This window comes from Bombus vosnesenskii, unplaced genomic scaffold, assembly GCF_011952255.1.
Source record: "Bombus vosnesenskii isolate JDL3184/JDL3185 unplaced genomic scaffold, Bvos_JDL3184-5_v1.1 scf7180000014579, whole genome shotgun sequence".
NCBI classification, from domain to species: Eukaryota; Metazoa; Arthropoda; class Insecta; order Hymenoptera; family Apidae; genus Bombus; species Bombus vosnesenskii.
The window spans coordinates 296,290-310,263 of record NW_022883531.1 but is presented as its reverse complement, the minus strand read 5'-3'; the positions used below and the strand labels follow the sequence as shown (position 1 = coordinate 310,263).

The 13,974-nt window shown below is 35.9% G+C and overlaps 1 protein-coding gene and 1 long non-coding RNA gene across 6 annotated transcripts in view; one reads left to right on the top strand and one right to left on the bottom strand.

Annotated features, from left to right (window-relative positions):
• Positions 1–4,275, top strand: part of LOC117240286 — a 122,089-nt gene extending 117,814 nt beyond the window's left edge. The window contains exon 4 of the long non-coding RNA XR_004494648.1: positions 2,409–4,275. This is a non-coding gene — a long non-coding RNA (uncharacterized LOC117240286). The remainder of the gene's footprint in view (positions 1–2,408) is intronic.
• LOC117240271 (mitogen-activated protein kinase kinase kinase 15) lies at positions 3,995–13,859 on the bottom strand. Of its 5 annotated transcripts, XM_033506255.1 has the most exons (25): positions 13,776–13,859; positions 13,062–13,200; positions 12,527–12,653; positions 12,236–12,456; positions 11,977–12,171; positions 11,737–11,906; positions 11,293–11,461; positions 10,928–11,227; positions 10,595–10,848; positions 10,354–10,513; positions 9,769–10,122; positions 9,436–9,697; positions 9,214–9,351; positions 8,978–9,144; positions 8,820–8,915; positions 8,615–8,754; positions 8,356–8,511; positions 7,951–8,058; positions 7,185–7,297; positions 6,941–7,110; positions 6,606–6,870; positions 6,181–6,508; positions 5,953–6,100; positions 5,800–5,876; positions 5,657–5,735 (listed from the first exon to the last, which is right to left on the bottom strand). In XM_033506255.1, exons 3-25 carry the CDS (start codon positions 12,561–12,563, stop codon positions 5,657–5,659), a joined length of 4,107 nt encoding a protein of 1,368 aa, XP_033362146.1. In that variant the 5' UTR covers positions 12,564–12,653; positions 13,062–13,200; positions 13,776–13,859. The 5 variants fall into 5 exon arrangements, with proteins under 5 accessions (XP_033362148.1, XP_033362149.1, XP_033362145.1 ...); XM_033506257.1 differs by lacking the exon at positions 13,776–13,859 and having other exon boundaries at positions 3,995–5,735; positions 7,951–8,046; positions 13,062–13,222; XM_033506256.1 differs by lacking the exons at positions 13,062–13,200; positions 13,776–13,859 and adding an exon at positions 12,734–13,055.
• Positions 13,860–13,974: the final 115 nt, after the last annotated feature.

The window sequence follows — 13,974 nt, the reverse complement described above, 5'->3', positions numbered from 1 at the left end:
GGAGCGGTCTGATATGAATATGTATCAGGTACATCTGTTGCCTCGTAGACCTTTCGCCGTTATGAGACGAGAAAGGGTGCAGACGCGATTCAATATCGGTCCGGCATCTTCGCCAGAAGTTGCCAACGCGGGACTAATTTCCTACCAGCGCCGTTTTATCTCCGACTCGTCCAACCTGCATGAACAGCCATGTCCCACGACCAACGCTTCGATCGACGTTTGAATCCTGCGATCGAAGGGACGATATATAGTATTTAATTAAGTGATTTCGATAAATAATCACGGTGGGGTAAGCGCAAAGGGTGCATGGGGTTCGTACTTTGTCTTTTATGTTTCATACTTGGAGGGTGAAAACGAGGGCAATTTTGTCTTGCTGATATGCAAATCGAGTTTATGCAGATGCGCGTCAGCGGCTATAATCGTTGTCAATTTGTTTTCGCACGTTTCAACGATTCTACTCGTGTTCGAGCTACCAAGTGATAAAGCAAATTTAACGAAACAGAAAGTAAAATTTGACTCCTGGTTGACTATTTTTAAGATTCGTCGGATCGAACAGGCCACGTCCATCGACTTTTCCCCTCCGAAAAATTATCTTTTTAAACGTCTTTCGACAAGGACGGAAGGCACATCGCGGAAAGATTTTATCGAAGCGGGGATAGAAGGCTTCGTCGCCGGCCTTTCGGCAACAAATTAAGGATTTTAAGCCGAAAGTAATTAGTCCCGGCGAACAAGGTGTCACTCCGTGAAAACGAGGAGACGGCGAGTCAGCCTTCATTGTTCTCGCCATAATCCCCGGGGAGGACGTTCATAAGTTCCTTCTTCTCTTAGTCCTCGGTGAAGAAAACGGCTGGAAAGGATGATTTCGCTTTCCGGCCAGATTAATCGCCCTATCGACCGTCTCCTCTTTTTTCCCCTTTTTCTCGTCTGCTTCCTGAACAAAGTGGACGTATCTCGGCACGTTGGCTCGAAAACGACTTCTTATTAACCTTCTTAGTTACAGTGGCTCCCGCGTTGCATTGGTCTTAACAGACGTAAATAACGCGTACCGTACCGACTTTAGTATTTAAGACTTTGATCGTTACACGATTAACGAAAAAATACCGACCGGTCGATAGTATCGAAGCTTTTGAAGATTCGTCGATATCTTGAACGAGCAATTAGACGCTCGAGTAGCACAGACGAATTTACTTTCCTCCGCCGACTCGACGCAAAAGAGATAAGAATCGCGGAGAACAAGAGGATTCTGGAGAATCGTGCGATCGGTTACGCGTGGAAGGATCACGATCGATTACCGTGAAACTGGAAATTGAATCACCGGATACGATCTTTCCCTCTCTATTGTTCTCTCTTGTAGAGCGGCGGAACTTGACGCGATAATCTTATTTAGCCTTTCTACTCGGCCAAATGGATTATTTCGGCCGGCGATGAAAGCCTCCCGTTCGAAAATCGCGGATCCTCTTTAGTTACTCCGTCGACGCAGTTAGTTAATTAAAAGGTAAAGAGAGAGAGAGGGAGGAGAAGGAGAAAACCGGCAACGATAGAGAGAAGAGGAACGAAGAGGTAAAAGGCTGGTCAGACAGCTTGGAATTTGTATCCCGATCGCGGCGTACGACCCTTTCTGCTTCGAACCGCTGCCATTGCATCGGGACGGCGAGTGTTTGCACCGGTTTATTTGCGATTTCGACGTGTCCGAAGTTAATTCGAAATGTGCTCGTCTATCCTGCGCAGTTATTACCACCGCCTTTCTCTTTAAAGCCGATGGCATCTAATTTAAAGGGCGACATACGCGCAGAGATTAATGTATCGCCCTCGTACGTTAATATACGTGTTTTTAAACGAATTTTTGTATATACGAGAGGTCGACGAGAAAAAGGGGGAACGTCAGTTTTGACGAATTTCCAGCTTAATATTTTTTTCGCACGCTCTTGCCTGCGCTCTTTGCCACTGGTTACGTCGCATTAATTTCAATCAACATTTTCAGGCTTTTTTACTGCGGTTATAAGAAATTGAGGTGTACAACGTGCTTCTCATATTTTGCAGTTTAACGCGTATACATGTAATATGATAATAATAAAATTAAAAATGGTACAGAATAAAATGTTAATATATCTACGAGGAAATACGAGGTCGTGATTATTTTCGAAATTATGTATCGAAAAGTAAATTTTCGTTCTTCGAGAAATGCTAAAATATGAAACCGTTCCCTCTCTCTCACTGCGATGAAAATGAAAATCAAATCGATTCGTCGAATGACTCTTCTTAAACAGATTCTCAACAAAGTGACCTTTCCAACGAGCTCAAAAACATATCCTTCTTTAACGTTGGCCGAACTTCATTTTATTTTTTCCCATTTTACTCAACAATGCAGTATCATTGTACGATCAAAAAAAATATTAATAATTTTACAGGAGAGGAATCGATAGAATTCGCGAGGAATATGACGAGCTATCGCGAGGCAACCCTTCGAGGAGGGCACCCTTTCAAATGCTACAGTCGAGCCGCTTAACTATGTATTTCACCCTCCCTAAAACTCAACAAATTTTACGAAGAATCCGCCAACTGTGCCTCCCAGTAATATATGCGGAAGCCTGACAAAGGCACATTAACATTTATATTTGCGAAGACGCGGCCGATCGCGAGTCCCCGATACCGCTACGACTTCCGTTATGGAATTGCTAATGATAAGCACCGTGGAAGGGCTGAAAAACGTTTATTTCATGGGTGTAACAACACGAGTCGCTCTATTGCCCAAACAGCGCGAGCAAAATATTCGACGCTTGGAATGCGAACTTTTTCGTGAGGGAATAAAAACAGGTATGAGAGTATAGTAACGTAGCGATTTGGAGGACTGTAATCGAATTCCATTCGGTATTTTCGCGGCTACGCTCGGTTACATGGTCGGTAATGGCTTCGGCAAAAAGCTTGTCCAACGAAAAGCAGTCTGAAATTAAATTATCTCGTGTCGAGACGCTAACGATGATAAACTCTGAGGGAATGAAAACTTTGCAGACATGACAAATTTTTTACGTATTTCATATGGATTAATAGACGAGAATGTAGATTATAAAATGAACAATACAAAAAAGAAAATGACAAACCAAAATATAAATAAATAAATAATAGGAATCTCCTGTAAGAAAAATGAAGAAGAACGAGAGTATTCCGTGTCGTGATCGGCTCTTTAAATATTACATGCGAGAATCGGTTGGATCGCAGGCGCGTGCAAATGCATCGGAACGAGAGTCGACGAGAGAAAAGAGAATGGCCAAAAAGGAATAGTAGGGCTCCGACGTTGAAAATAAGCGGCTGGTTCAAGGGGTTGCGTTTATAAGCCACGGGCTTTTTTGTAGTGCAAATGAATAGGTCCGACCCTCGTTCGTCGTAGGGAGCCGAGTGTCCGAAACTTTTGCAATTTTACGCGGCGGCTGCTCGGTGCATTTATTTTCCTGAAAAATTTAAACTCCCTCTCTGCTGCTCCTACATATGTGTGCGAGGTACTCTGCTTTTTTTCTCTTCCAATTACGAAACGAACGGGACGAAAAGGATCTTGAAAGCAGATCGCGCGCGATGAAAGCTCGATGACGCTCGCTACGCTACGTTTTGTTCCCTCTGGAAAAGCCAGATCGTATCGCCAAGGATAATCCCAACGGAGGCGGATAAGACAGCGGGAAGACACGAAGGCTGCTTCTACATCGATGAGTTGCGAATCTATTTGGCTTATCTTTTAAACGGAGTATCGCATCCAGATAAAGAAAGAACGCCTCATCCATATCAATGCAGAGAAGTTGGATAGACGATGAAAAAGGAACGCCGACCCCTCGAACCGATCACGTATACTCGTCTCCCCCGGGTTTCGACCCTTTCGCCTTTGGGAATCGTTCTGACTCTTCGTTTACTTTCGATTTCAATTAAACGTCGCTATTTTTTTACTATCCAAAAGCTCCTCGTCGTTCTCTGACTAGAGGCAGGGTTGAAAAATGAAGAACAACGTGCCTTCTTCTTGCCGGAATCTTTATTACAAATTTCAGCTTGCTAGAATAACAAGAATAATTAGTCTTATCAAATACAGCGAATGAAAACAGTCATGTGAAACCGTCTTAACAATTAAGCTGATGTATCTCGTTCGAGACGATATCTTTTATTATTCACGATCGTTCGAACATTTCGGTGACAATATTCGGTGAATAGTATTCTCCTATTAATTATGCTATGTAATAGTTGCTCAACAATTTGTAGAATATTCCTCAAAATAATTAGAGGATTAAATTTCAGGTATCAACTACAAAAAGTTAAAATTCTATTCTATTTAAAATAGTAATAATTATTTTAAATAAAAGAATATGCAACATGTAATATGTGGAGCAAAATTTTATATTCTTCCAATATATGTGTATCCATTAATTCGTAATAGCTATAATCCCCCAATTATTTTGACCCTAATTGTAACGATAAATATGAAACGAAACATCACGTGTATCCCTGATGCGATTAGGCACTTATTTCAATTGACTGGCATAATTATGCTGCATTATTGCAATGGAAGTCAAAATGGAAGTATCAGAAAACGCGATTCATTCGTATTCTATACAATGTGTATAAAGGAAGCATAAATTTTCAAAGAAAAAAGTCACATACAAAGCGTGAAATTTGCGATTATATAAAAATTTGTATCTACAAAAGTCTAGTAAATTCAAGGCGCTTGATTAATAGTGGATATCCGTTATAAACTATAAGAAGCACTTTATGAAACTACGCAAGAACTCTTCGCATAAAATAAATGTTTTCGTATATACCTAGGAAGACAATCATTGCTCGAGAAATATAGAATTAGCAACAACAAAAACGTTTTCTCATTTGCGAATAATAAATATTTTCTCTTGTACTACTACACTGGTTTGTAAGGCACTACGATCGTTTGTTTCTCTGTTCGTTATCGTCTAAGACTCTTCTTTCAATGCTTAATTATACAGAACAAAGAAGAAACCAGTCAACACTTCGCAGAACACGAAAGCACAAAACAACTTCCTACATGTACATATTTCTTTTCAGTAATATCAGTTTTACTGTGGCAGTAATGTCAAATTTGTGAGAACATAAATATTACTTTGAATTCTCGAATCTACAAACTTTTAGTTTAAGTAACAATCGGAATATCATTTTCGTAAACTTGGCAAGATTAATATTATAGATTAACAAGTCGAGTGAAATTGATGATTTCCGAATATACAAATTTTGCATATTATCATAGTACATATAGTTACTCGACATAGCAATACTGATTTCTGTACAATATAGTTGTTAAATGTACTTCCAAGAGGTTGTAAAGTTCCGCATGTAACGAATTCATCTTGAAACAAGTCAATATATGCAAAATTTGTTATATATACACACCTATCTCTTATATATAACTAGTAAATACTCTACATTTAGGAACTACAGAACTAATAATATCATTGTGCATTTAAAACCTTCCGTGTAAATTCATTTTACGGATAATATTGTAACAAACGACACAGGTATTTCATTCGACATTAAGAATTAATTATTCCGCTCTCCTTGGTCGCTGCTATATGTACTAGCAGTTTAACCAGTCCTTTACCCTGCATGAAGTTAACCATTCGCAAGCAAACCAATTTCAATGTGGTACACAATTTAACTACTCGTTCTTTTCCATTTCATTATTGCTTTGTCGATATTTTAATATAGCTTGCCATATCCTCAATTCAATTCCTCCTCTGAAAAGTTATAATATTTATTAAATACTCTCTATATGTAGTCTAAAGAAACCTTCTTATCTACCTGAGATTAAGTCTGCGAATGTCCTCACGTGTAACGTGATTTAAGACATCATCCAGTGTGTACTGCTCGTATAGGAACTGTAAAAGGTGATATCAATTAGTACAATCCTTTATTCGCTAGGAGACAAATATCAATATAAATTGTAATATTCACCCTTTCGATCGACATTTCATCCACTTGAAGACTTTGTAACCACTCGATAAGAGCTTGATCACTGCATGAAGTTGTACTAGAAGGTGCATCGCTAATAACCAATGAAATTGGTTGTTGCACTATGTTTCCAGATATTGATGAATTATATCTATAACAGGGACGCAAGTTAATTGCAACATATCGTATTATGCATTCCAAATTAAAATTACGAGCACAATTAAATCTTACCCTGATTCTTGTCTCATAGTTCGTCTATTTATACCTTCGCAAAGTCGTGTTAAAGCATTAACCTGAGTTCTTTGTTCCTCAAGAACCTGTTGCAATAAAGCTTGATACGATTTCTGACTTTCGATCAGTTCTTGCAGCAATCTCAAATTCTCCATTTTTAAAGCCCCCATTTGATCTCGATATTCTTTCCAGTACTTGTTATCCAAAGAGTCACCGGTTTTCTGCGATTTTACAGAATTTACAGTCGATACACCGGATGTAGATCCTTCTTCTGGACCTTGATCACCGGATTGTACGCGTTCTTGACCAAGTAAATTGGCGCCGAGTTCTGTAAATAATGTATTAAGAATTTCTGTAAATAATATATTAGTGTATAAAATGGTGTTAGAAATATTACTTTACACAAAAAATGACCATAATATTACCAGGGGAAAGTACAGTGATGGCAGCTTGTACAGCATTTCTCACTAAATTATCCAGTGCAAACATCCAATGAGGCTTTATACTATGCATTCGTAGAACCTCGTTCACCGCCGTTTGAAATAGATAAATTGCTAAGTTGAGATGATTAATGGCGATAGAATCAAAATCCAATTCTTCTTTCAATGTTCTAATGGCTGTCACAATCACTCCTTGATTTTGTTCCACGATGTAATCTCTCAAAGCTCGCATTAATAATATTAGATGATTCTGAAAACATAAAAACTCGGTATTAATTAAAATACGCAGTTCACATTCATGGAAATTTAGAAATAATTACCATTTGAAGAACAGTTTGACCCTCCGCCTGACATATACCTCTCATCCATACTTCACAAATTTTTGCCTCATCTTGATTAAGAACTCTAGTTAATGTCATTCTTCTTTGACTATCTTTTTTCAGCAGATAGAAACCCTCTTGTTCTTCGCCAGTCTTCTGACCGGGTTGACCTATTAGTAATATAAGAACACGTTAAAGTTAAATGATTCTCAAACACATCACAAAATTAATTATAATTATTCACCTCCTAATTCAACTTCTGGTGATAATAAACCACCAGAAGAACTTCTCCTAGTCATGGAGGCTCCTGCTGTGTCACTTTCACTTGTCTCTATAGAAGGTGTATTTCCTATTGTACTGAAAATACGTTAAATCGATGTTATATCTAAATGTTAAATCTCTAAAAAATGTTAAATATCTAAATTTACATTTGCATCATTGTGCTTTGAATTTAAAGTTTGCATTATACACGTGTCACAAGGGCAAGAATATTTCCTGGAAGATATTTTGATTGAAAATAAACCTGAATACATAGGGCAATCACTGAAGCCATGAGTATATTCTACAAGCACTATCTCAAAAATAATCTTAAGAACTTAAAGTTGAAAAGCATATGAATAGTGTTACATAAATCAAGTTTGTAATAAATTTCCATTGAACTTGTTTAGGACATCAAACTTTAGTTCACAGTATCATTAGCTTAAGACTAGTACAAGGAAGATTAAAATGACATAGGGGTCTTAGTCTTCCTCCTTACTACATAGAAAAATATACCGAATTACACATATTACAATTAAACAGGAAGCTCCATTGCCCACAACACATGAACGTTTAGCAACATAAAGCAACACAAATATTAATAAATTATATGGCCTAACTACTATTAATCATAATTAATTCCTTGCTTGTATGAAGATAGATTTTTCTGTTTTTTGTCAATAACATGTATCACTATTATTTGTTATATTTTTGACAAACAGCTATAACCATCTATAGCGTTAGTACCATACCTGTTAAAAGAAAGGGTTGCAGTGGGCATTCTAATGGGGGACAGAAGGTGTGCTGGACTGCGCTCCCTCAGTGGGCTTGACTTTGTTAGCCCTCCACTGTATGTGACACTTTTCGATTATATTTCATCACAAGAAAATGGGATTTAATGACAAATAGAAAATAAAGAAGAAAAAAAGTTAAACCGCTAACCACGTATTCAAATACATTGCGTGCAATGTATTCAGATTTATTACCCGAAAAAACCTATTTACTAACTGCTATATATTTCTTTGAAACAGAAAATGTATCTCTATATAAAAATTGCTTTCAGCAGCAAAACAACAAAAACCGGACGATTCATAAATAAATTAGAACATGAATATTTGCATATAATTACATTAATATAAATGACATATTTACGTTACCTATCATCTGATTGTGAAGTTTGAATAGAAGAAGCGGAAACAATATGATTATTATTGGTTTTATCAGATTTCCCTAAGCGTTCTAATCTGTCAGCAGGTACTGAAATGCTTCTACTAAAATCAGGTACTGCGGCCAATCGATTGGTTTTCTTTTTTCTACGCACATAAAAAACAATATTATTGTATCTATTTACTTATGTAATATGGAGTTTGTATGTACGTGCGTGTGTGTATGTGTAAATATGTATATATCACGTACTCATTTAAAAATGGATCCTCTAATAATTCAGCTGCAGTTGCTCTTATGTCAGGATTGGGTTCAAAACAGCGTAATATAAAATTCTTTGCCCTTTCAGATAATTCTGATGGAATTTCAGGATGTATTTTGTAATACCCAACCTGTTAGAATGAATTTTTTAAATATATATAAGATTATCTTTAGTAGAAATTAACTAATATTTTACCTTAAATACTGCAGCTTGAGGGGAACCTAATTCAATGAACGGTGGTTTACCAGTCGCCATTTCAACTATTGTGCAACCCAAGGACCAAATATCTGCCTACATCACATATCATAATATAATAATTTTCCTTTCGTAAATAAAGAATATGTATAACTTACAGGAGCACCATATCCACGCTGTCCCTTATCAATAACTTCCGGTGCCATATATTGCAAAGTTCCAGTAAATGTTTCTGTACTTGGACATAAACCAGCTAATCGTTTCGACATACCGAAGTCTGAAATCTTTACTACGCCACTATATGTATTGACTAAAACATTATCGCCTAAAAGCAATAACTAAATAAAAATACTGAAGACTTCATAAATAAAATATTTCGTACATTATACTTTACCCTTAATATCTCTGTGGACGATTTTTTGATCATGTAGATATTTGAGACCTTCTAAGATTTGTTTAGTGTAATAAGCAATTGTAGATTCATTTTCTTTCAGAGGACCCCATTTTGACCTTAGTAAGGCTGATAAACTACCTAAAAGAATTAAAAAAAAGAATAAAAATAAATATAGTAAATATATACTATTCCTCTTTATACCCTTTCATTCCATTTATTTACCTCCAGGGACTTGCTCCATGAAAATTTTAAAGTATCCTTCTTCACTTACAGAACCTAAGTATTGCACAATATTTCTATGCCTCAATTGGCTATGTAATTTAATTTCCTCGTGTAAGGGTTGCACATCTCCCAAATTCCGTTCTCGAATTTCTTTGACGGCAATTCTAACTTGCGTATTTAAATCTCGAGCAGCATAGACAATCCCGTATGTACCTTTACCCAGCATTATTCGTTTGTTTTGATCATCCAATTCATATTCAAACTGTGAAGAAATAAATGTTAATGAAATAAATTTATTTAAAAACTGATATTAACTAACAATAATTTACAAACCTTCATCCTATCATCAGTCATATATGCATCCAAATCTGTAACCATACCCTCCTGATCCCTGGTCATTTCCAAGATTAAATCATAAAATCTTTGTCTGCATTGAACAGACGGGAAATACATTTGGAAATCATCAGAGTTTTGGTGGACATATAAAAAAAGACAGCGTTCGTCTCTTTTGTACAAGCTTACACTGCGTATCATGTTCGCGGTAAATAACCAATCGTGAACTTGTTTACAACTATTCTTCATATTGTCCAAGCAAAGATTCCAAATTTGCACTGATTTCTCTTCTGCCCCAAGGTTTACGTTTACATAGCTCGGCATCAAGATCTTCGTTGGCTCCAACACTAAGAGCTAAAATAGAAAGGTTAGTGACTAATCCCTCTTTTCACTGCAGAAAATCGTAATAGAATCTTGATTCATTAAAGTCAGTCTAAGAACCTGCACTAAGAGCAGTTTTATATTGTTCTTACTTTGACCCAAAATGTACAGAAGTAAGCTGGATTGGTAACACAATATTATAAGCCATAGTCTCCCGAATTGGAAACTGGATCCTTTGTAGAACGATTCCATTTATCAACTTACTGGAAACCGTATACTATCTCCAACTTCCGATTTTGTAGCTTCAACAAAGTAGTCCATCCAAAAACTAAATATTTGCTCCTCTGGCGAAACCTCGGCTTCCTCATTCTTTTTACGAAACCTATCTATCAGCGATATGTTCCCTATTGTTGATTTCAGGTACCTAATTAAGAAACAATACAATTAATATTCTAACACTTTCTATTTTAACATACATATAGCTTCAATGATAACAAGTGCATACCAGTTTGGCGGCTTCAGTTTAAACATGCACTCGGCAGCTTGGATAGCTTTCGAATAGTCTTCAGCAAGTACACTGATTTCAAAAAACGTTGCCACATCCCAATAATCCTTTAGGCTGGATAAGCTACCTTTCTTGCCAATGAGATTATTCAATACCATGCCTATGTGTTGTAATTCTTCACTTTTGGAAAATTCGTTCCCTGCTATAACGAGTAACGTAGCAAGATTGATACCGGCATATTCATTTGGTTGCACCTGAATATAGAAGTTGTACTTAGAAGAAGTTGTGTGGTTCAAGTGTTTATTATACTACAAAATGAAGAAAATAACATACCTCGAAACCTTTTCTATACCAATGAATAGCATTTTTTAAACTTTCTTCGTCAGTGTGTCTACTTTCTACGAATTTATCTTTATATATTCTTCCACACAAACATAACATATCAGGAACATGGTTTTCTTTCTTCTCTAGTGCTTTTTCTATAACTTTTAATGCTCTCTCTCTATCACCTTCTTTATTTCGTCGATTTAACGCAAATGCGTATAGATACCGAATAGCTGGCGTGTTGATGTAATTCTTATGAGTCGGTATCGTTCTTAAATCATCAACTAATTGTACCATTGCATCGTAATCCTACACATACGTAACTTTAATTAGTAAAGGAATATTTTTCGAAACAAAAATCATTGCTGCATTACCTGTATTTCACGGAAGGAAATCAGAACGTTTAAAACAACCTCTCCAGATAAAACGTTTGGGTCATCTAAGCGTTTACGCATATTGTTCAAAGCTTTCGATAGTTCTTCTCCAGAGTATGTTTCACGAGCTTTCCGCAAATCCGCGAGGAACTTTTCTTTCATATGTGCTCTAAAAATTGTATAATTTATTGTGAAAATCGATAATGAAAATGACATTATTGTCACACTATTGCAATAAATTCAAGTTCGTTACAAACTGTTAGCAAGATTCTCAAATTATAAATATGCTCGAATGCTATAACTCAATTTTATGTACAAAATGATAAGATAAGAAAATATTCACTTTGTTACTATGACATAATTTGGGTAAAAGAATGATGTACTTTGCTTTCTTATCTATAAAAATAACATATGATAACAATGTAGTGAAAACTCAAAACATACTTAGATTGTACTTCGACATCTTGAAATAACTTTTTGAGCTTCAATGTAAGATGTTGCTTTGGGTCTATGACTTCTTCTCCAGTGATCCTGGTAGTAGCTGGATTAGTTGCCACACATGAACCACATTCCACCACACGGTAGGATACAAATGTATAGTTACCACATGATAACTGCACATTGTGAAATTATATGTTAAAAGATAATTTTTAAATATAATATGTTAAAACAATATAAATGTACCTTAATTCTGATTGTTGTTTCTGTATCTACGTCATTATGTAATAGAATATTTTCTTTCATGCCGAAACTTTCTCTGACACCAAGGTGATAAAACAAGGCAGACTGTTGTAGTTGAATACTTAAATCTACAACAGCTACATCTGCATTATAGAATGTGTCAAGTACATTTGTTTCGCCGAAATCCAACTTTTCAAACTAGAAAAATAATAATCAAAAATATTTAGAGATTGTAACTTTTAGCAATAAAAAATATTTATACCTGAATATGATGCATGTTGGCATTAACTAGATTGCAGGCTTGTCTAACTTCCTCTAAGGCTCTCCTTCTCTGAGCCAAATGTTCTGGTTGTTGTAAGTCTAAAACACAAGCTACATCCATTCTGGGTCTTCCTGAAATGGTGGTGTGCCCGGAAATATCACTATATGTACCAATGCTATCAGTACTAGAAATACCTTCTGCGATAGTTGATTGTGCAGCCACTGTAAAATGTTATTAATGATTAACAATACCAAATACTTCCTCAATGAATTGAATATAACAAGAAATTACCAGTCATGTCAACTGCATCGCCACAAATCGATGGCATGTTGTATAATTGTTGAATGGAAATGGTATTCTTAATTCTTACTTAATAAGTGTTTGGAAGTATCAACGAACAAAAGACTTGTAAATTCACCTGTTTGAAAAAATAAAATACATAGCATAGTAATAAATTATAAATTTGTATTATTATACCATTAAACATATTTTAATTACCATAAAATATAAATTTATAACTTTTCAGAACATTACGAATTATATGTAAAAACTAAAACATATGAAGTTTTAAGAAAGTTGTACAATTCATACAACTTTCAAAGAATGTTTTAAACAATTGTCGTAAAGAAACATTACTATTCTACAGAAGACTTTGAACTACAACGAAACAACAAAACGTAATAAAATCTTGAACAAAATTTCGCTTGTAACATTGGCTCGCAAAAAACTAATGCATAGTGAAAATAATGCACGTCGCTTCACGAACGCTACCATGGGATTCTCGTAGGGGAATTATTGTTTAATTGGACCAGGATACGCGAAATACCTTTTACACTGCACATTATAGATACAATCTTCCATTTCTTCTAGAACACACAAATCCGGAGTCGAGGTCGTGCTCGCGCTGTACAACTCACATAAAGAAGTTTCTTGTTAGTTCACAGATGGCAGAAAGATCAGTCGCTCTGCCGGTATAAAAATAGAAGCTCTTAAGATAGAACGCATTATAATAAGAATGAAATGATAATTGCGATTAGAATCGTAGAAGTAAAAATCACAACCACGCAAATCATTTAATAATCCTCGAGCGCAATAGTGGAAATAAATAATAGAAGCACACAATAATTAGATTGACTTTAAGTTATTAGAAAGATGATTTAATTCGTGGAATACATGATATTTATAAAAAAATGTGTACAAAAAAAAGAATTTAATTAATTTGTATGTCAACTATAAAACATCTTCCAGCATGGTTTCCAACGTGATATTAAATAAATTAATCTTCAAATGCATATCTTCGATAATAAAGCGTGGTATTGTTCACGAGATTTATACTCTGTAGAGTTAAAACATCCGACACAAGATAGCCCGAATGCTACTACCGCAAAACACTTTTGTCGATCGACTAGAATCGACCATTTATTCGGAGAACATACTAGCTGAAGAGGTTCGGCAACACGTAAATGCGAATAATGAGTTTGTAGGTCATTCGGATTCGATTGGACTGAATGTTACAGTACAGAGCATCGTGGAAACGTACCAATGAACTCCACACGAGCAGGATGTTAGGAACAGGAAGAGCGATCATAGTTACGTAGATTGTCGGAAGCCACGACTTTTCTACTCGCGTGCTTATGACTGTTAACTGCTGTTAAATAGAATAAGAGATCTCAATTTCGCTCCTTTATTCATCAGAGCAACTTTGCCCATCAGATTTAATATCTGGGTTAATATGTAAA